Genomic DNA, 23,307 nt, shown 5'->3' with positions numbered 1-23,307 from the left:
CTGGTCACTGCCTGCCAGTCCGAAATTGAGCCATTTATCACTACTCTTTGTTTCCTATCAGCCAACCAACTTTCAATCCAAGTTAGTACTTTGCCCCATTACCATACGCCCTAATTTTGCTCACTGACCTCCTATGTGGGACTTTATCAAAAGCTTTCTGAAAGTCCAGGTACACTACATCTACTGGATCTGCCTCGTCCATCTTCAGAGTTACATCCTCAAAAAACTCCAGAAGATTAGTCAAGCATGATTTCCTCTTCATAATTCTATGCTGACTCTGACCTATCCTGTTACTACTGTCCAGATGTATCGTCATTTCATCCTTTATAATAGACTCCAGCATCTTTCCCACCACTGAGGTCAGATTAACTGGTCTATAATTTCCTGCTTTCTCTCTCCCACCTTACTTAAAAAGTGGTACAACATTAGCCACCCTCCAATCCGCAGGAACTGATCCCGAATCTATTGAACTCTGGAAAATAATCACCAACGCATCCACGATTTCTCAAGCCACCTCCTTCAGTACCCTGGGATGTAGACCATCAGGCCCCGGGGATTTATCAACCTTCAGACCTAACAGTCTCTCCAACACCAATTCCTGGCAAATATAAATTCCCTTAAGTTCAGGTCCTTCAGCCGCTGTTACCTCAGTCTGTCTACCTCGATGGCGGGGCAGTTATTTGAAGTTAGAAACCAGTCTTTGTAACCTCAGTGGTGGGGAAGTTATTGGAAGTTACAGGCCAGTCTGTCTAACCTTGATGGTGGGGAGGTTATTGTAAGTTACAGTCCAGTCTGTGTAACCTCTGTGTTGGGACAGTTGTTGGAAATTACAGGCTAGTCTGTCTAACCTTGATGCTGGGGAAGTTATTGGAAGTTACAGGCCAGTCTGTGTAGCTCAGTAGTAGGGAAGTTATTGGAAGATACAGGCCAGTCTGTCTAACCTTGGTGGTGGGAAATTACAGGCCAGTATGTCCAACCGCAGCTAGGGGGAAGTTGCTGGAAAGGTTTCTGAGGGACAGAATCTCTCTGCTCTTGGAGAGACACAGGTTCGTGAAGTGTCATGAGTGTGGACCTCTTAAGGGGAGAATGTGTTTGAAAAGCTTGATTCCATTGAGGAGGTAATCAGGAGAGCCGATGAGGTTTTTGAACTGGTCTATTTGGACCTTAGCCAGGCTTTAATGAGGTACATCATGGCTGACTGGTCAGGAAAATAAGATCCCATGGTATGCAAGGCATTGGATTCTGAATTGGCTGAGTAGTATGGAGCAGAGGGATGATTATATGACTGGAAATCTGTTCCACAATGCTCAGTACTGCCTCCTTGCTGCTTGGTCTGTCCATTAACAATTTGGATTGAAATGGAGGGGTTATCAACAAGAAGCCCCTGGATAATCTGAGGATTGAGATGGTGGGAAATAGTGAGGAGATTGCGGAAAACTGCAGGATGATATCGACAGACTGGTCAGCTAGGCAGAGGATGGGAGATGGAATACAACCTGGAAAGCTGTGTGGGAGTGCACTCGGGCAAAGGTGACAAGGCAAGGGCCAGCACAGGGAAATAAGGTGGGGACCTGCTTTTATTAGACTCAGCTCAGATTCCAAATGCAGCAACGTAATGCTGGAAAGGCGTAAACGACTGGGCGCACTACAGCTGGAGCAGAGTATGGAACGTCGAGTATTACAACCCTGGGATACAGTACTGTCGCTGTATAAGACTGGGATACAGCACTAGTGGGGACAGGTCTGTCACTGTATAACACTGGGCTACAGTACTGGTGGGGACAGGTCTGTGACTGTATAACACTGGGGTAAGGTACTGGCAGAGAAAGGTCTGTCACTGTATAACACTGGGGTACAGTACTGGTGGGGACAGGTCTGTCACTGTATAACTCTGGGGTACAGTACTGGTGGGGACAGGTCTGTCACTGTATAACACTGGGGTACAGTACTGGTGGGGACAGGTCTGTCACTGTATAACACTGGGGTACAGTACTGGTGGGGACAGGTCTGTCAGTGTATAACACTGGGGTACAGTACTGGTGGGGACAGGTCTGTCACTGTATAACTCTGGGGTACAGTACTGGTGGGGACAGGTCTGTCGCTGTATAACACTGGGGTACAGTACCGGTGGGGACAGGTCTATCACTGTATAACACTGGGGTAAGGTACTGGCAGGGAAAGGTCTGTCACTGTATAACACTGGGGTACAGTACTGGTGGGGACAGGTCTGTCACTGTATAACACTGGGGTACAGTACCGGTGGGGACAGGTCTGTCACTGTATAACACTGGGGTACAGTACTGGTGGGGACAGGTCTGTCACTGTATAACACTGGGGTACAGTACTGGTGGGGACAGGTGTGTCACTGTCTAACACTGGGGTACAGTACTGGTGGGGACAGATCTGTCCCTGTATAACACTGGGGTACAGTACCGGTGGGAACAGGTCTGTCGCTGTATAACACTGGGGTACAGTACCGGTGGGGACAGGTCTGTCACTGTATAACACTGGGGTACGGTACTGGTGGGGACAGGTCTGTCAGTGTATAACACTGGGGTACAGTACAGGTGGGGACAGGTCTGTCAGTGTATAACACTGGGGTACGGTACTGGTGGGGACAGGTCTGTCACTGTATAACACTGGGGTACGGTACTGGTGGGGACAGGTCTGTCGCTGTATAACACTGGGGTACAGTACCGGTGGGGACAGGTCTATCACTGTATAACACTGGGGTAAGGTACTGGCAGGGAAAGGTCTGTCACTGTATAACACTGGGGTACAGTACTGGTGGGGACAGGTCTGTCACTGTATAACACTGGGGTACAGTACCGGTGGGGACAGGTCTGTCACTGTATAACACTGGGGTACAGTACTGGTGGGGACAGGTCTGTCACTGTATAACACTGGGGTACAGTACTGGTGGGGACAGGTGTGTCACTGTCTAACACTGGGGTACAGTACTGGTGGGGACAGATCTGTCCCTGTATAACACTGGGGTACAGTACCGGTGGGAACAGGTCTGTCGCTGTATAACACTGGGGTACAGTACCGGTGGGGACAGGTCTGTCACTGTATAACACTGGGGTACGGTACTGGTGGGGACAGGTCTGTCAGTGTATAACACTGGGGTACAGTACAGGTGGGGACAGGTCTGTCAGTGTATAACACTGGGGTACGGTACTGGTGGGGACAGGTCTGTCACTGTATAACACTGGGGTACGGTACTGGTGGGGACAGGCCTGTCACTGTATAACACTAGGGTACAGTACTGGTGGGGACAGGTCTGTCACTGTATAACACTGGGGTACAGTACAGGTGGGGACAGGTCTGTCCCTGTATAACACTGGTGTACAGTACTGGTGGGGACAGGTCTGTTGCTGTATAACCTTGAGAGACATTTTTATTGGGGACAGGTCTGTCCCAGTATAACAATGGGGACAGTGCTGGTGTGGACAGGTCAGTCACTGTATAAGACTGGGGACAGTACTGGAGGGACAGGTCTGTCACTGTATAACACTGGGGTACAGTACTGGTGTGGACAGATCTGTTACTGTATAACTCTGGGGTACAGTCCTAGTGGGGAAAGGTCTGTGACTGTATAACACTGGGAGACATTTTTATTGGGGACAGGTCTGTCCCAATATAACACTGGGTTGCAGTACTGGTGGGGACAGGTGTGTCACTGTATAACACTGGGGTACAGTACTGGTAGGGATAGGCCTGCCACTGTATAACACTAGGTTACAGTACTGGTGGGGACAGGTGTGTCACTGTATTACACTGGTGTACAGTACTGGTGGGGACAGGTGTGTCACTGTATAACACTGGGGTACAGTACTGGTGGTGACAGGTGTGTCACTGTATAACACTGGTGTACAGTACTGGTGGGGACAGGTCTGTCACTGTATAACACTTGGGTTACAGTACTTGTGGGGACAGGTCTGTCACTGTATAACACTGGGGTACAGTACTTGGTGGGGACGGGTCTGTTGCTGTATAACCTTGAGAGACATTTTTATTGGAGACAGGTCTGTCCCAGTATAACAATGGGGACAGTGCTGGTGGGGACAGGTCTGTCAGCGTATAAGACTGGGGTACAGTACTGGTGTGGACAGGTCTGTCACTGTATAACACTGGGATACGGTACTGGTGGGGACAGGTCTGTCACTGTAACTCTGGGGTACAGTACTGGTGGGGACAGGTTTGTCACTGTGTAACACTGGGGTACGGTACTGGTGGGGACAGGTCTGTCCCTGTATAACACTGGGGTACAGTACTGGTGGGGAAAGGTCTGTGACTGTATAACACTAGGTTACAGTATTGGTGCGGTCAGGTCTGTCACTGTATAACACTGGGGTACGGTACTGGTGGGGACAGGTCTGTCACAGTATAACACTAGGGTACAGTACTGGTGGGGATAGGCCTGCCACTGTATAACACTAGGGTACAGTACTGGTGGGGACAGGTGTGTCACTGTATAACACTGGTGTACAGTACTGGTGGGGACAGATCTGTCACTGTATAACACTGGGATACGGTACTGGTGGGGACGGGCCTGTCACTGTGTAACTCTGGGGTACAGTACTGGTGGGGACAGGCTTGTCACTGTGTAACACTGGGGTACAGTCCTGGTGGGGAAAGGTCTGTGACTGTATAACACTAGGTTACAGTATTGGTGCGGTCAGGTCTGTCGCTGTATAACACTGGGGTACGGTACTGGTGCGGTCAGGTCTGTCACAGTAAAACACTGGGGTACAGTACTGGTGGGGATAGGCCTGCCACTGTATAACACTAGGGTACAGTACTGGTGGGGACAGGTGTGTCACTGTATAACACTGGTGTACAGTACTGGTGGGGACAGATCTGTCACTGTATAACACTGGGATACGGTACCGGTGGGGACCGGCCTGTCACTGTATAACTCTGGGGTACAGTACTGGTGGGGACAGGCTTGTCACTGTGTAACACTGGGGTACAGTCCTGGTGGGGACAGGTCTGTCACTGTATAACAATGGGATACGGTACTGGTGGGGACAGGTCTGTCACTATATAATCACTGGGATACAGTACTGGTGGGGACAGGTCTGTCGCTGTATAACATTGGGGTATAGTTCTGGTGGGGACGAGTCTGTCACTGTATAACACTGGGGTACAGTACTGGTGGGGACAGCTGTGTCACTGTATAAGACTGGGGTACAGTATTGGTGGGGACAAGTCTGTCACTTTATAACACTGGGGTACAGTACTGGTGGGACTGCTCTGTTGCTGTATAACATTGGGGTATAGTGCTGGTGGGGACGGGTCTGTCGCTGTATAACACTGGGGTCCAGTGCTGGAGGGGACAGGTCTGTCGCTGTATAACACTGGGGTACAGTACTGGTGGGGACAGGTCTGTCACTGTATAACGCTGGGGTCCAGTGCTGGAGGGGACAGGTCTGTCGCTGTATAACACTGGGGTACAGTACTGGTGGGGACAGGTCTGTCACTGTATAACTCTGGGGTACAGTACTGGTGGGGACAGGTCTGTTGCTGTATAACACTGGGGTACAGTACTGGTGGGGTAAGGTCTGTCCCTGTATAACACTGGGGTACAGTACTGGTGGGGACAGGTCTGTCACTGTATAACAATGGGATACGGTACTGGTGGGGACAGGTCTGTCACTATATAATCACTGGGGTACAGTACTGGTGGGGACAGATCTGTCACTGTATAACACTGGGGTGCAGTACTGGTAGGGACAGGTCTGTTCCTGTATAACACTGGGGTATAGTTCTGGTGGGGACGAGTCTGTCACTGTATAACACTGGGGTACAGTACTGGTGCGGACAGGCCTGTCACTGTATAACACTGGGGTACAGTACTGGTGGGGACAGGTCTGTTCCTGTATAACACTGGGGTACGGTACTGGTGGGGACAGGTCTGTCACTGTATAACACTGGGGTACAGTACTGGTGGGGACAGGTCTGTCACTGTATAACACTGGGGTACAGTACTGGTGGGGACAGGCCTGTCACTGTATAACACTGGGGTACAGTTCTGGGGGAGACAGGTCTGTCACGATATAACACTGGGGTACAGTACTGGTGGGGACAGGACTGTCACTGTATAACACTGGGGTACAGTACTGGTGGGGACAGCTGTGTCACTGTATAAGACTGGGGTATAGTATTGGTGGGGACAGGTCTGTCACTGTATAACACTGGGGTACAGTACTGGTGGGGATAGGTCTGTCACTGTACAACACTGGGATACAGCACTGGTGCAGTCAGGTCTGTCACTGTATAACAATGGGGTACAGTACTGGTGGGGACAGGTCTGTCACTGTCTAACACTGGGGTACAGTACTGGTGGGGTCAGGTCTGTCACTGTATAACACAGGGGTACAGTACTGGTGGGGACAGCTGTGTCACTGTATAAGACTGGGGTATAGTATTGGTGGGGACAGGTCTGTCACTGTATAACACTGGGGTACAGTACTGGTGGGGATAGGTCTGTCACTGTACAACACTGGGATACAGCACTGGTGCAGTCAGGTCTGTCACTGTATAACAATGGGGTACAGTACTGGTGCGGTCAGGTCTTTCGCTGTGTAACACTGGGGTACAGTACTGGTGGGGACAGGTGTGTCACTGTCTAACACTGGGGTACAGTACTGGTGGGGACAGGTGTGTCACTGTCTAACACTGGGGTACAGTACTGGTGGGGACAGGCCTGTCACTGTATAACACTGGGGTACAATACTGGTGGGGACAGGTGTGTCACTGTCTAACACTGGGGTACAGTACTGGAGGGGACAGGTCTATCGCTGTATAACACTGGGGTATAGTGTTGGTGGGGACGAGTCTGTCACTGTATAACACTGGGGTACAGTACTGGTGTGGACAGATCTGTCCTTCTATAACACTGGGATGCAGTACTGGTGGGGGCAGGTCTGTCGCTGTATAATACTGGGATACAATACTGGTGTGGATGTGTCTGACACTGTATAACACTGGGGTACAGTACTGGTGCGGACAGATCTGTCTCTGTATAACACTGGGGTATAGTACTGGTGGGGACAGGTCTGTCACGATATAACACTGGGTTACAGTACTGGTGGCGACAGGCCTGTCACTGTATAACACTGGGGTACAGTACTGGTGGGGACAGGACTGTCCCTGTATAACACTGGTGTACAGTACTGCTGGGGACAGGTCTGTCGCTGTATAACACTGGGGTACAGTACTGGTGGGGACAGGCCTGTCTTTATATAACACTGGGGTACAGTACTGGTGGGGACAGGTCTGTCAGTGTATAACACTGGGGTACAGTACTGGTGGGGACAGATCTGTCACTGTATAACACTGGGGTACAGTACTGGTGGGGACAGGTCTGTCGCTGTGTAACATTGGGGTACAGTTCTGGTGCGATCAGGTCTGTCGCTGTATAACACTGGGGTACAGTATTGGTGCGGTCAGGTCTGTCACTGTATCACACTGGGGGACAGTACTGGTGGGGACAGGTCTGTCAGTGTCGGACACTGGGGTACAGTGCTGGTGGGGACGGGTCTGTCCCTGTATAACACTGGGGTGCAGTACTGGCGGGGACAGGTCTGTCGCTGTACAACACTGGAGTACAGTACTGGTGGGGTCAGGTCTGTCAGTGTATAACACTGGGGTATAGTGTTAGTGGGGATAGGTCTGTCCCTGTATAATGCTAGGGTACAGTACTGGTGGGGACAGTTCTATTACTGTATGCCATGATGTTACAGTACTGGTGGGGACAGGTCTGTCCCTGTCTCACACTGGGTTACAATACTGGTGGGGACAGGTCTGTCAATGTATAACACTGGGGTACAGTACTGATGTGGATGGGTCTGACATGGTATAGCACTAGAGTACAGTGATGGTGGGGAGAGATCTGTTACTGTATAACACGAGGGTGCAGTACTGGTGGGGAAAGGTCTGTGACTGTATAACACTGGAGTACAGTAATGGTGGGGACAGGTCTGTCACTGTATAACACTGGGGTACAGTACTGGTGGGGACAGGTCTGTCGCTATATAACACTGGGAGACATTTTTATTGGGGACAGGTCTGTCCCAGTATAAGACTGGGGTACAATGCTGGTGGGGACAGGTCTGTCAGCGTATAAGACTGGGGTACAGTACTGGTGGGGACAGGTCTGTCTCTGTATAACACTGGGGTACAGTACAGGTGGGGACAGGTCTGTCACTGTATAACACTGGGGTACAGTACTGGTGGGGACAGGTCTGTCGCTGTATAACACTGGGAGACATTTTTATTGGGGACAGGTCTGTCCCAGTATAAGACTGGGGTACAGTACAGGTGGGGACAGGTCTGTCACTTTATCACACTGGGGCATAGTGATGGTAGGGACAGTTCTGTCAGTGTATAACACTGGGGTATAGTACTGGTGGGGACGAGTCTGTCCCTGTATAACACTGGGGTACAGTACTGGTGGGGACAGGTCTGTCCCTGTATAACACTGGGGTAAAGTTCTGGTGTGGACAGGACATGCACTGTCTAACACTGGGGTATAGTACTGGTGGGGACAGGTCTGTCACTGTATCACTGGGAGGCAGTATTGGTGGGGACAGGCCTGTCACTGTATAACACTGGGGTATAGTACTGGTGGGGACAGGTCTGTCACTGTATCACTGGGAGGCAGTATTGGTGGTGACAGGTCTGTCACTATATAACACTGGGGTACAGTACTGGTGGGGACAGATCTGTCGCTGTATAACACTGGGGTACGGTACTGGTGGGGACAGGTCTGTCACTGTATAACACTGGGGTACAGTGCTGGTGGGGACAGATCTGTCGCTGTATAACACTGGGGTACGGTACTGGTGGGGACAGGTCTGTCCCTGTATAACACTGTGGTACGGTGCTGGTGGGGACAGGTCTGTCCCTGTATAACACTGGGGTACGGTACTGGTGGGGACAGGTCTGTCCCTGTATAACACTGGGGTACAGTACTGGTGGGGACAGGTCTGTCACTGTATAACACTGGGGTACGGTACTGGTGGGGACAGGTCTGTCCCTGTATAACACTGGGGTACGGTACTGGTGGGGACAGGCCTGTCCCTGTATAACACTGGGGTATAGTGCTGGTGGGGACAGGTCTGTCCCTGTATAACACTGGGGTACAGTACTGGTGGGGACAGGTCTGTCACTGTACAACACTGGGGTACGGTACTGGTGGGGACAGGCCTGTCCCTGTATAACACTGGGGTACGGTGCTGGTGGGGACAGGTCTGTCCCTGTATAACACTGGGGTACGGTACTGGTGGGGACAGGTCTGTCCCTGTATAACACTGGGGTACGGTGCTGGTGGGGACAGGTCTGTCCCTGTATAACACTGGGGTACGGTACTGGTGTGGACAGGCCTGTCCCTGTATAACACTGGGGTACAGTACTGGTGGGGACAGGTCTGTCACTGTATAACACTGGGGTACGGTACTGGTGTGGACAGGCCTGTCCCTGTATAACACTGGGGTATAGTGCTGGTGGGGACAGGTCTGTCCCTGTATAACACTGGGGTACGGTACTGGTGGGGACAGGCCTGTCCCTGTATAACACTGGGGTACAGTACTGGTGGGGACAGGTCTGTCCCTGTATAACACTGGGGTACAGTACTGGTGGGGACAGGTCTGTCCCTGTATAACACTGGGGTACAGTACTGGTGGGGACAGGTCTGTCACTGTATAACACTGGGGTACAGTACTGGTGGGGACAGGCCTGTCCCTGTATAACACTGGGGTACAGTACTGGTGGGGACAGGTCTGTCCCTGTATAACACTGGGGTACGGTACTGGTGGGGACAGGTCTGTCACTGTACAACACTGGAGTAGTGTGTTATTGTTATCTTTATCTGTCTTGAATGTAAATCGTAGTGCAGTTTGCTGAATGTTTAGTGTTGTTCTGTCTATTTGCTTCCAGAAATATCGTTACCAAGATGAAGACACTCCTCCGTTGGAGCACAGTCCAGCGCACCTACCCAATCAGATGAAAGGACCAGAACTTGTTCATGTTTCTGAAAAGAACCTGTCTCAGATTGAGAATGTTCACGGTTATGTCTCCCACTCACACATCTCTCCGATGAAGGTATGTCTACGTTTCATTGTGCCGGGAATGACATGGTGTCTAACCGTTTTCTGCATTTTGCTGTCTGCTAATCTTCTCCCCTCAACACCATGCTGCCCTGGTTTACAGTTCAGAACCTTTCTGTCAGTTAACCTCTTTCCAATTCCCAATCCCTCTCTCCGCAATCACTTTGTCCCCAATTTCTCCCTCCCCAAACCCTCTCTTCCCAATCCCTCACTCCCCAATCTGTCTCTCCTCAATCCCTCTCTCTCCAATCTCTCTCTCTCCCCAATCCCTCTGTCCCTAATCCCTCTGTCCTCAATCCCTCTCTCCCCAATCTCTCTCCCCCAATCCCTTGCTCCCCAATCCCTCTCTCCTATTCCTTCTCTCCCCTATCCCTCTGCCCCCAATCTCTCTCTCCTCAATCCCTCTCTCCCAATCTGTCTCTCCCCAATCCCTCGCTCCCCAATCCCTCTCTCCAATCTCTCTCTCCCCAGTCCCTCTCTCCCAAATCCCTCTCTCCCCAATCACTTTCTCCCCAATCCCTCGCTCCCCAACCTCTTTGTCCCCAATTTCTCTGTCCCCAATCCCTCTCTCCCTAATCCTTCTCTCACCAATCCCTATGCCCCAATCTCTCTCCTCAATCCCTCTCTCCCCAATCCCTCTCTCCCCAATCCCTCACTCCCCAATCCCGTTGTCCCCATCTGTCTCTCCTCAATCCCTCTCTCCTCAATCCCTCTCTCCCCAATCTCTCTCTCCCCAATCTCTCTCTCCCCAATCTCTCTCTCCCCAATCCCTTTCTCCCCAATCTCTTTCTCCCCAATCCCTCTCTCCCCAATCCCTATCTCCCCAATCCTTCCCTCCCCAATCCATCTCTCCCCAATCCCTCTCTCCCCAATCCCTCTCTCCCCAATCCCTCTGTCCCCAATCTCTCTGTCCCTAATCCCTCCCTCCCCAATCTCTCTCTCCCCATACCCTCTGTCCCCAATCCCTCTGTCCCCAATCTCTCTCTCCCCATATCCTCTCTCCCTAATCCCTCTCTCCCCAATCCCTCTCTCCCCAATCCCTCTCTCCCCAATCTGTCTCTCCCCAATCCCTTTCTCCCCAATCTCTCTCTCCCCAATCTCTCTCTCCCCAATCTCTCTCCCCAATCCCTTTCTCCCCAATCCCTTTCTCCCCAATCCCTTTCTCCCCAATCCCTTTCTCCCCAATCCCTTTCTCCCCAATCCCTCTCTCCCCAATCCCTCTCTGCCCAATCCCTATCTCCCCAATCCCTCTCTTCCCAATCTCTCTCTCCCCAATCCCTCTGTCCCCAATCCCTCTGTCCCCAATCTCTCTGTCCCTAATCCCTCTCTCCCCAATCCCTCCCTCCCCAATCTCTCTCTCCCCATACCCTCTGCCCCCAATCCCTCTCTCCCCAATCCCTCTCTCCCCAATCCCTCTCTCCCCAATCCATCTCTCCCCAATCTATCTCTCCCCAATCTCTCGTTCCCCAATCCCTCTCTCCCCAATCCCTTTGTCCCTAATCTCTCTCTCCCCATACCCTCTGTCCCCAACCCCTCTGTCCCCAATCTGTCTCTCCCCAATCCCTCTCTCCCCAATCGCTCTCTCCCCAATCCCTCTCTCCCCAATCCTTCCCTCCCTAATCCTTTTGTCCCCAATCTATCTCTCCCATATCCCTCTCTCCCCAATCCCTCTGTCCCCAATCCCTCTGTCCCCAATCCCTCTCTGCCCAATCCCTTTGTCCACAATCTCTCTCTCCCCAATCTCTCTCCCCCCAATCCCTCTCCCCCCAATTCCTCGCTCCCCAAACCCTCTCTCCCTAATCTCTCTCTCCCCGCACCCTCTGTCCCCAATCTGTCTCTCCCCAATCCCTCCCTCCCCAATCTCTCTCCCCAATCCATCTGTCCCCAATCCCTCTCTCCCCAATCCCTCTCTCCCCAATCCCTCTCTCCCCAATCCCTCCCTCCCCAATCTCTCCCTCCCCAATCTCTCCCTCCCCAATCTCTCCCTCCCCAATCTCTCTCACCCCAATCCCTCTCTCCCCAATCCCTTTCTCCCCAATCCCTCTCTCCCCAATACCTTTGTCCCCAATTTCTCTGTCCCCAATCTCTCTCTCCTCAATCCCTCTCTCCCTAATCTCTCTTCCCCTAATCCCTCACTCCCCAATCTCTTTCTCCCCAATCTCTCTCTCCCCAATCTCTCTCTCCCCAATCTCTCTCTCCCCAATCTCTCTCTCCCCAATCCCTCTCTCCCCAATTCCTCTCTCCCTAATCTCTCTCTCCCCAATCCCTCTCACCCCAATCCCTTTGTCCCTAATCTCTCTCTCCCCATACCCTCTGTCCCCAATCCTTCTGTCCCCAATCTCTCTCTCCCCAATCCCTCTGCATTCCTACATTAAGCTGAAGGTGTTGAAGCTGCTCTGAACTGACTGTGCACAGTAGGTATTTTACCCTTTCCCTCGCCCTCACCCTGCAGTCAGCCCAGGGTCACTACAATAGCAGTGCCCAGAGGTAACCCCAAAGCCCAGGTCTGCTTCTACCCCAGCAGGGTTCACCCATCACCCTTGAACCCTGACCCCTCAGCCCTCCTCTCAGGTTACCTGAATCCACAATAGCAGAACGTCTCCAGGTCGGGGTTTGTGTTGAGAATGTTTGAAGCATTGAACACTCCATGTTGCTGTGTTGTGTGTCTGTGTGTTCAGCCTTGTTTGTGAATGTTTCAGAAACACCTGTTTGATTCCTGGGGCTTTGCGGAGTGCAGATGCTGAGGAGTGATTGGTTTTCTCCTTCTGTCTCTGAAACATGCCCCCCACTAACCGCACCCTCCATTCCTCCACCTGTTCTCAGTCTGCCTCCCACCTCGTTGTTCCTATGTTTGTTAACCAATTGTCCTGTGTTCCCCTGGACTGTCACATCAAACATCACGTCTGTCTATGTGTTTATTCAACAGCAAGATCCACAACTGGTCCTGACCTCCCAACTCCTAATATAAACCCCTTCACCCCAATCCCACCCCAACCCCTTCACCCCAATCTCACCCCAACCCCTTCACCCCAATCCTACCTTAACCCCTTCACTCAAACTGACCCCTAACCCCTTCATCCCAATTCCACCCTAACCCCTTCACCCCAAACTCCTTCACACCAATCCTACCCTAACCCCTTCACTCAAACTGACCCCTAAACCCTTCATCCCAATTCCAACCCCATCACCCCAAACCCACCCCAACTCCTTGACCCCAATCCCACCCTAACCCCTTCAACCCAAACTCACCCCTAACCCCTTCACTCCAAACTCACCCCAACCCCTTCACCCCTAACTCACCCCCAGCCCCTTCACCCCAAACCCATCCCAACCCCTTCAACCCAAACTCACCCCTAACCCCTTCATCCATAACTCACCCCCAGCCCCTTCACCCCGAACCCATCCCAACCCCTTCAACCCAAACTCACCCCTAACTCCTTCATCCATAACTCACCCCCAGCCCCTTCACCCCAAACCCACCCCAACCCCTTCAACCCAAACTTACCCCTAACCCCTTTATCCATAACTCACCCCCAGCCCCTTCACCCCGAACCCATCCCAACCCCTTCAACCCAAACTCACCCCTAACTCCTTCATCCATAACTCACCCCCAGCCCCTTCACCCCAAACCCATCCCAACCCCTTCACTCCAAACTCACCCCAACCCCTTCATCCATAACTCACCCCCAGCCCCTTCACCCCAAACCCATCCCAACCCCTTCAACCCAAACTCACCCCTAACCCCTTTATCCATAACTCACCCCCAGCCCCTTCACCCCAAACCCATCCCAACCCCTTCACTCCAAACTCACCCCTAACCCCTTCATCCATAACTCACCCCCAGCCCTTCACCCCAAACCCATCCCAACCCCTTCAACCCAAACTCACCCCTAACTCCTTCACCCCTAACTCACCCCCAGCCCCTTCACCCCAAACCCATCCCAACCCCTTCAACCCAAACTCACCCCTAACCCCTTTATCCATAACTCACCCCCAGCCCCTTCACCCCAAACCCACCCCAACCACTTCACCCCAAACCCACCCCAACCACTTCACCCCAATTCCACCCCAACCCCTACACCCAAATCCTACCCCAGCCCCTTCACACCAAACTCACCCCAACCCCTTCACATCAATGTCATCCCAACTCATCCACCCCAAACCCACTCCTAACCCCTTCACCCCGAACCCACCCCAACCCCTTCATCCCAATCCCACCCCTAACCCCTTCACCCCAAACTCACCCCTTACCCCTTCACCCCAATCCCACCCCTAACCCCTTCACCCCAAACTCACCCCAACCCCTTCACCCCAATCCCATCTCTAACACCTTCTCCCCAATCCCACCCCAACCCCTTCACCCCATTCCCACCCCTAACCTCTTCACCCCCATCTCGACTCTAATCCCTTCACTCCAATCTCACCCCTAACCTCTTCACCCCGATCTCACCTCTAACCCCTTCACCCCAATCCCATCCCTAACCTCTTCACCCCCATCTCACCTCTAACCATCTTCACTCCAATCTCACCCCTAACCCCTTCACCCCATCTCACCTCTAACCCCTTAACCCCAATCCCATCCCTAACCTCTTCACCCCATCTCACCTCTAACCCCTTCACTCCAATTCCACCTCTAACCCCTTCACCCCCATCTCACCTCTAATCCCTTCACTCCAATCTCACCCTTAACCCCTTCACCCCCATCTCTCCTCTAACCCCTTCACTCCAATCTCACCCCTAAACTCTTCACCCCCATCTCACCTCTAACCCCTTCACTCCAATCTCACCCCTAACCCCTTCACCCCATCTCACCTCTAATCCCTTCACTCCAATCTCACCCCTAACCCCTTCACCCCCATCTCAGCTCTAACCCCTTCACTCCAATCTCACCCCTAAACTCTTCACCCCATCTCACTTTTAACCCCTTCACTCCAATCTCACCCCTATCCCCTTCACCCCAAACTCACCCCTAACCGCTTCACCCCAATCCCACTTCTAACCCCCTCACTACAAACTCACCCCTAACCACTTCACCCCAAACTCCTTCACACCAATCCTACCCTAACCCCTTCACTCAAACTGACCCCTAACCCCTTCATCCCAATTCCAACCCCATCACCCCAAACCCACCCCAACTCCTTGACCCCAATCCCACCCTAACCCCTTCAACCCAAACTCACCCCTAACCCCTTCACTCCAAACTCACCCCAACCCCTTCACCCCTAACTCACCCCCAGCCCCTTCACCCCAAACCCATCCCAACCCCTTCAACCCAAACTCACCCCTAATCCCTTCATCCATAACTCACCCCCAGCCCCTTCACCCCAAACCCACCCCAACCACTTCACCCCAATTCCACCCCAACCCCTTCACCCAAACCCTACCCCAGCCCCTTCACACCAAACTCAACCCAACCCCTTCACATCAATGTCACCCCAACTCAGCCACCCCAAACCCACTCCTAACCCCTTCACCCCGAACCCACCCCAACCCCTTCACCCCAATCCCACCCTAACCCCTTCACCCCAAACTCACCCCTTACCCCTTCACCCCAAACTCACCCCTAACCGCTTCACCCCAATCCCACATCTAACTCCCTCACTACAAACTCACCCCTAACCCTTTCACCCCAATCCCACCCCTAACCCCTTCACCCCTAACTCACCCCCAGCCCTTCACCCCAAACCCATCCCAACCCCTTCAACCCAAACTCACCCCTAACTCCTTCATCCCTAACTCACCCCCAGCCCCTTCACCCCAAACCCATCCCAACCCCTTCAACCCAAACTCACCCCTAACCCCTTCATCCATAACTCACCCCCAGCCCCTTCATCCCAATCCCACCCCTAACCCCTTCACCCCAATCCCACCCTAACCCCTTCATCCCAATCCCACCCTAACCCCTTCACCCTAAACTCACCCCTAACCTTTTCATCCCAATCCCACCCCTAACCCCTTCACCCCAAACTCACCCCTTACCCCTTCACCCCAATCCCACCCCTAACCCCTTCACCCCAAACTCACCCCAACCCCTTCACCCCAATCCCATCTCTAACACCTTCTCCCCAATCCCACCCCAACCCCTTCACCCCATTCCCACCCCAACCCCTTCACCCCATTCCCACCCCTAACCTCTTCACCCCCATCTCGACTCTAATCCCTTCACTCCAATCTCACCCCTAACCTCTTCACCCCGATCTCACCTCTAACCCCTTCACCCCAATCCCATCCCTAACCTCTTCACCCCCATCTCACCTCTAACCATCTTCACTCCAATCTCACCCCTAACCCCTTCACCCCATCTCACCTCTAACCCCTTAACCCCAATCCCATCCCTAACCTCTTCACCCCATCTCACCTCTAACCCCTTCACTCCAATTTCACCTCTAACCCCTTCACCCCCATCTCACCTCTAACCGCTTCACCCCAAACTCACCCCTAACCGCTTCACCCCAATCCCACTTCTAACCCCCTCACTACAAACTCACCCCTAACCCTTTCACCCCAATCCCACCCCTAACCCCTTCACCCCAACCTCATCCCAACCCCTTCACCCCAATCCCACCTCTAACACCTTCTCCCCAATCCCACCCCAACCCCTTCACCCCAATTTCACCCATAACCCCTTCACCCCCATCTCACCTCTAATCCCTTCACCCCCATCTCACCTCTAATCCCTTCACCCCGATCTCACCTCTAACCCCTTCACCCCAATCCCACCCCTAACCCCTTCACCCCCATCTCACCTCTAACCCCTTCACTCCAATCTCACCCCTAACCCCTTCACCCTATCTCACCTCTAACCCCTTCACCCCAATCCCACCTGTAACCCTTCACCCCATCTCACCTCTAACCCCTTCACCCCAATCCCACCTCAACTCCTTCACCCCAATCCCACCTCAATCCCCTTCACCCCATCCCACCTCTAACACCTTCTCCCCAATCTCATCCCGCCCCCATTCCACCCCAACTCCTTCACCCCATCCCACCTCTAACCCCTTCACCCAATCCCAACCCAATTTCTTCACTCCAATCTCACCCCTAGCCCCTTCATTCCCATCTCACCCCAATCCTTTCACCAATCTCACCCCTAAACCTTCCACCCCAATTTCACTCCAACCCCAATCTGACCGCAGTCCCAATCTCACCCTCACCCCTTCACCCCGATCTCATCCCATGACCCTAACTTGACCCTCCTGACCCCAAACTCATTTGCTCTGAATTCAGCGAGGTTTCCTGTAATGATGGATAAGGACATAGATGGACCCGAAACTCAGATTCTGAATTGGTTGGATTCAGTTAGGAAGGACGGGACGTATCCAAAGTAAACACCCGTTTCCTGGGAAGTCTTTGACAGAGCACTGGGAGTGCAGGACCACCGTGTTCCCAGAAAGATGGAGGGTGGCACCAGCAAATCTATCAACCCGCTTGGGTGTCTGGGGTTGGACAGGATTGGGTAAGGAATAAAAAGGGAGGCTACTAAAAACAGTAGATGCCGAAGAAGGGTTTAGAAAGTGCAGGGGGTTACTGGAACAAATTAGGCAAGTGAAGAGGGGGCGGAATGATAAAATACTGGTGGGTAACATTGAGGAAGATCTAAAGGCATTGTATAACTCCAATAGGGCCATGGAAATACCAGAGAATGACCAGGAGAGAGAGAGAGAGTGTGTGTGTGTGTGTGTGTGTGTGTGTGAGAGTGTGTGTGTGTGTGTGTGTGAGTGAGAGAGAGAGAGTGTGATGGGAGTTGTGTGATTGTGTGTGTATCTGTCTGTGTGTGTTTGTGTGTGTGTGAGAGAGAGTGCATTTGTGTGTGTGATGAGAGCGGTCTGTGTGAGTGTCTGTGTGTGTGCACGTGTGTGTGTGTCTGTGTGTTTGTGTATTTGTCAATGTATGAGTGTCTGTGTGTGAGTATGTGAGTGTGTGTGTGAATATGTGTGTGTGTGATGGGAGCTGTCTGTATGTTTGTGTGTGTGTCAGTGTGTACGTGTCTGTGTTTGTGTGTGAGAGTGAGTATGTATGTGTGTGTGTGAGTGTGTGTATGTGTGAGTGAGTGTGTTTGTGTTTGTGCGTGTGTGTGGAGCAGGAAGACACAGCTGAGGTTTTGAATGAGGACTTTGCATGTGCCTTCACTGCAGAGAAGTACAATGCTGGTCTCAAATTTGGCTGGGGGTGGGTGTCGTGGGGGCTGTCTGTCATCCCCTTAAACAAATCAACATTGAGACTGGGAAGGCATTGTGGTGCATAGAACATAGAACATTACAGCACAGTACAGGCCCTTATAGAATATTCCAGCGCAGTACAGGCCTTTATAGAACATTACAGCGCAGTACAGGCCCTTATAGAACATTCCAGCGCAGTACAGGCCTTTATAGAACATTACAGCGCAGTACAGGCCCTTATAGAACATTCCAGCGCAGTACAGGCCCTTATAGAACATTCCAGCGCAGTACAGGCCTTTATAGAACATTACAGCGCAGTACAGGCCCTTATAGAATATTACAGTGCAGTACAGGCCCTTATAGAACATTCCAGTGCAGTACAGGCCTTTATAGAACATTCCAGCGCAGTACAGACCCTTATAGAACATTACAGCACAGTACAGGCCCTTATAGAACATTACAGCGCAGTACAGGCCCTTATAGAACATTCCAGCGCAGTACAGGCCCTTATAGAACATTACAGCGCAGTGCAGGCCTTTATAGAACATTACAGCGCAGTACAGGCCCTTATAGAACATTACAGCGCAGTACAGGCCCTTATAGAACATTACAGCGCAGTACAGGCCCTTATAGAACATTACAGCGCAGTACAGGCCTTTATAGAACATTACAGCGCAGTACAGGCCCTTATACAACATTACAGCGCAGTACAGGCCCTTATAGAACATTACAGCGCAGTACAGGCCCTTATAGAACATTACAGCGCAGTACAGGCCCTTATAGAACATTACAGTGCAGTACAGGCCTTTATAGAACATTACAGCGCAGTACAGGCCCTTATAGAACATTACAGCGCAGTACAGGCTCTTATAGAACATTACAGCGCAGTACAGGCCCTTATAGAACATTCCAGCGCAGTACAGGCCCTTATAGAACATTCCAGCGCAGTACAGGCCTTTATAGAACATTACAGCGCAGTACAGGCCCTTATAGAACATTCCAGCACAGTACAGGGCCTTATAGAACATTCCAGCGCAGTACAGGCCCTTATAGAACATTACAGCGCAGTACAGGCCCTTATAGAACATTACAGCGCAGTACAGGCCCTTATAGAACATTCCAGTGCAGTACAGGCCTTTATAGAACATTCCAGCGCAGTACAGGCCCTTATAGAACATTACAGCGCAGTACAGGCCCTTATAGAACATTCCAGCGCAGTACAGGCCTTTATAGAACATTACAGCTCAGTACAGGCCCTTATAGAACATTACAGCTCAGTACAGGCCCTTATAGAACATTACAGCGCAGTACAGGCCCTTATAGAACATTACAGCTCAGTACAGACCCTTATAGAACATTCCAGCGCAGTACAGGCCCTTATAGAACATTCCAGCGCAGTACAGGCCCTTATAGAACATTACAGCGCAGTACAGACCCTTATAGAACATTCCAGCGCAGTACAGGCCCTTATAGAACATTACAGCGCAGTACAGACCCTTATAGAACATTCCAGCGCAGTACTGGGCCTTATAGAACATTCCAGCGCAGTACAGACCCTTCAGCCGACCTGTGGAACCAATCTGAAGCTCATCTAACCTACACTATTCCATTATCATCTATCTGTTTATCCAATGACTATTTAAATGGCCGTAAAGTTGGTGAGTCTACTACAGTTACAGGCAGTGCAGTCCACGCCCCTACTACTCTCTGAATAAAGAAACTACCTGTGACATCTGTCCTATATCTATCACCCCTCAATTTAAAGCTATGTCCCCTCATACTAGCCATCACCATCCAAGGAAAACGGTTCTCACTGTCCACACTATTTAACCCTCTGATTATCTTACATGTCTTAATTAAGTCACCTCTCAACCTCCTTCTCTCTGACGAAAACAGCCTCAAATCCCTCAGCCTTTCTTCCTAAGCCCTCCCCTCCATACCGGGCAACATCCTGGTAAATCTTCTCTGCACCCTTTCCAAAGCTTCCACATCCTTCCTGTAATGCGGTGACCAGAACTGTACGTAATACTCCAGGTGCGGCCGCACCAGAGTTTTGTACAACTACAGCATGACCTCATGGCTCCAAAACTGAATCCTTCCACCAATAAAAGCTAACACACCGTATGCCTTCTTAACAACCCTGTCAACCTGGGTGGCAACTTTCAGGGATCTATGTACCTGGATTAGATTCCCTACAGTGTGGAAACAGGCCCTTCGGCCCAACAAGTCCACATCGACTCTCCAAAGATTAACCCACCCAAACCCATTCCCCTTACCCCTGACTAATGCACCTAACACTATGGGCAATTTAGTATGACCAATCCATCCTAACCTGCACATCTTTGGATTGTGGGAGGAAACCAGAGCACCTGGAGGAAACCCACGCAGACACAGGGAGAATGTGCAAACTCCATACAGACAGTCGCCTGAGGCTGGAATGGAACCTGGGTCCCTGGTGCTGTGAGGCAGCAGCGCTAACCACTGAGCCACTGTGTCACCGATCTCTGCTCATCTACACGACCAAGAATCTTACCATTAGCCCAGTACTCTGCATTCCTGTTGCTCCTTCCAAAGAGAATCACCTCCCACTTTTCCACATTAAACTCCATTTGCCACCTCTCAGCCCAGCTCTGCAGCTTATCTATGCCCCTCTGTAACCTGCAATATCCTTTGGCACTATCCACAACTGTACTGACCTTAGTTTCATCCACACATTTACTAACCCATCCTTCTACACCCTCATGCAGGTCATTTATAAAAATAACAAATAACAAAACAGATCCTTGCAGTACCCCATAGTAACTGAAATCCAGGATGAACATTTCCTATCAACCACACCCTCTGTCTTCTTTCAGCTAGCCAATTTCTGATCGAGAGGTGTGAGGAAGCTTGGATAAACCCCCAGGCTCAGATGTGATGTACCCAGGTTACTGAGGGCGATAACACAGGGAGATTACTGGGCCTCGGATATTAATATTCAAATCCTCTCTGCACACAGGAGGTGTGCCAGAGGACAGCTAAAGCATCACCATCATTCAAGACAGGATGGATAAAGCCGCAAACTACAGACCAGAGAGTTGAACATTGGTGGGAGGGAAACTATTGGCAAACACTCTGAGCAGCCAAATTAGTTATCACTGGGAAGGCGAGGATTATTCAAGCGTAGTCATCTTGTGAGATGTGACAAACATATTGGATTGAGTTTTTTGAGGAGGTGAGGGGAGTGCAGCGGATGTAGTTTACGTGGACTTCGGGAAGACTCTCAATACGGCAGACTGGTTCAGAAGCTGCAAGCCCATGGGATGCAGCTCCCACTGGATCAGAAGCAGAGGTTTAAAAGTTGGCTGTGTGACTGGAAAGCTGTCTCCAGGAGGGTTCCACACGCCTCAGGGCTAGCTCCTGTGCTGTTTGTGGTGCACATTAATGATCGAGACAATCATGTGAGAGCTATGGTCATTACCGTAACAGGAAAACTATTGGATGTGGTAAATAGTGAGGAGGAAAGCCTTAGTTAGACATAGACAGTCTGGTCAGATAGGCGGAACAGGGGAAGTGGAGTTAAATCCTGAAAAGTGTGGAGCGATGTATTTTGGGAGGATGAACAAGACAAGGGAATACACACTGAATGTGAGGAGCCTCAGATATACAGAGGATCAGTGGGATCTTGCTGTGCACATCCATAGATCCTCGTAGGCAGCAGCACAGGGGGCTAAGGTGGTTCAGGAAGGCACAGCGGACACTTGTCTTTATTAATCAAGACAGGGGGGTTATGATGGAGCTGTATATAATGTTAGTTAGGCCCCAGCTGGAGGACAGTGTGCAGTTCTGGTCCCCACACTGTAGGAAGGGTGGGATTGCACTGGAGAGGGTGCAGAGGAGAGTCACCTGGATATTCCCAGGGCTGGAGCCAATAGGCCGGAGCCAATCAGGGATGAAGGGAGGGCGGAGCCAATCAGGGATGAAGGGAGGGCGGAGCCAATCAGGGGTGAAGGGAGGGCGGAGCCAATCAGGGATGAAGGGAGGCTGGGGAAGATGGGGCAGGGACAACTGAGTGGGGAATCTGACTGAGGTGTACAAAGGGGCACCGACAGGATGGACAGAGAGAAATACCCTTTGTAGAAGGGTCAGTAACCAGGGGGTGGCACAGTTGAAGGGCAGGAGCAGGAGATTGTGAGGGCATTTGTGAACGAGTGTTTTCATTTCGAGGGTAGGTGTGAGATCTGGGACTCACTGCGTGAAAGGGGTGGGATAGGCAGAACCCCTCCCCACTTTTATCAAGTGTTTAGATGAGCATTTGAAATGAAGAATACAGGGTATGGGCCAAGTGCTGGGAAATGGGGCTCGAATAGATTGATTTTTGACAGCTGGCACGGATACGATGGGCCGAAGGGCGTTGTTCCATGATGTGGAACCCTCTGACTCTCTGATATTGAAAACTATCTGTGAAACTGAACCCTCCTTTCTGCTGTAAGAGTATGAAGAATGATGGGATCAGTTCATTTATCGCAAATTCTCAGTCTGAGCAGCAGCAGCAGCAAACCCTGAATGCTGAGACTGAGCAGTTTCTGCTACTGCGGCTGTCCCCTTTCTACATGGAGTTCTGGCGCCACATTGTGGCAGACAAGCACACTGCAGACAATGAAAATAAAGTCTTGCCCTCCAACCTGTACAAGGATGTTATCACAAGCCTCTGGAGCTGTGGGGACTTGAACCTGTGCCTCCCACTTCAGGATTATGGGCACAATCCCATCTTCCAAATAGCGCCTCCATTTGGGTTTCCCCACCCTGCCTTTCAGAACACAGGCTTCAGGTTCAAGTTAGTCAGAGTCCTGGACAGTGATAATGGTCACAGCATTGATGGGGACAGTGTAGAGGGAGCTTTACTCTGTATCTAACCCCGTGCTGTCCCTGTGAGTGTTTGGTGGGGGACAGTGTAGAGGGAGCTTTACTCTGTATCTAACCCCGTGCTGTCCCTGTCCCTGGGAGTGTTTGATGGGGGACAGTGTAGAGGGAGCTTTACTCTGTATCTAACC

General features: G+C 51.5%; 1 protein-coding gene across 1 annotated transcript in view; it reads left to right on the top strand.

The window, feature by feature from the left end:
- Positions 1-23,307, top strand: part of LOC122548040 (disks large homolog 1-like) — a 501,907-nt gene that overhangs the window by 267,848 nt on the left and 210,752 nt on the right. The window contains exon 4 of the mRNA XM_087982835.1: positions 9,946-10,110. Coding sequence (XP_087838961.1) covers positions 9,946-10,110 — 165 coding nt within the window. The remainder of the gene's footprint in view (positions 1-9,945; positions 10,111-23,307) is intronic.

This window comes from Chiloscyllium plagiosum, unplaced genomic scaffold (genome assembly GCF_037043375.1).
Source record: "Chiloscyllium plagiosum isolate Xiang-an unplaced genomic scaffold, Cpla_swu_hap1 HiC_scaffold_44, whole genome shotgun sequence".
In the NCBI taxonomy this organism is placed as follows: Eukaryota; Metazoa; Chordata; class Chondrichthyes; order Orectolobiformes; family Hemiscylliidae; genus Chiloscyllium; species Chiloscyllium plagiosum.
The sequence above is the reverse complement of the archived record's forward strand: the minus strand, read 5'-3'. Positions and strand labels throughout refer to the sequence as shown.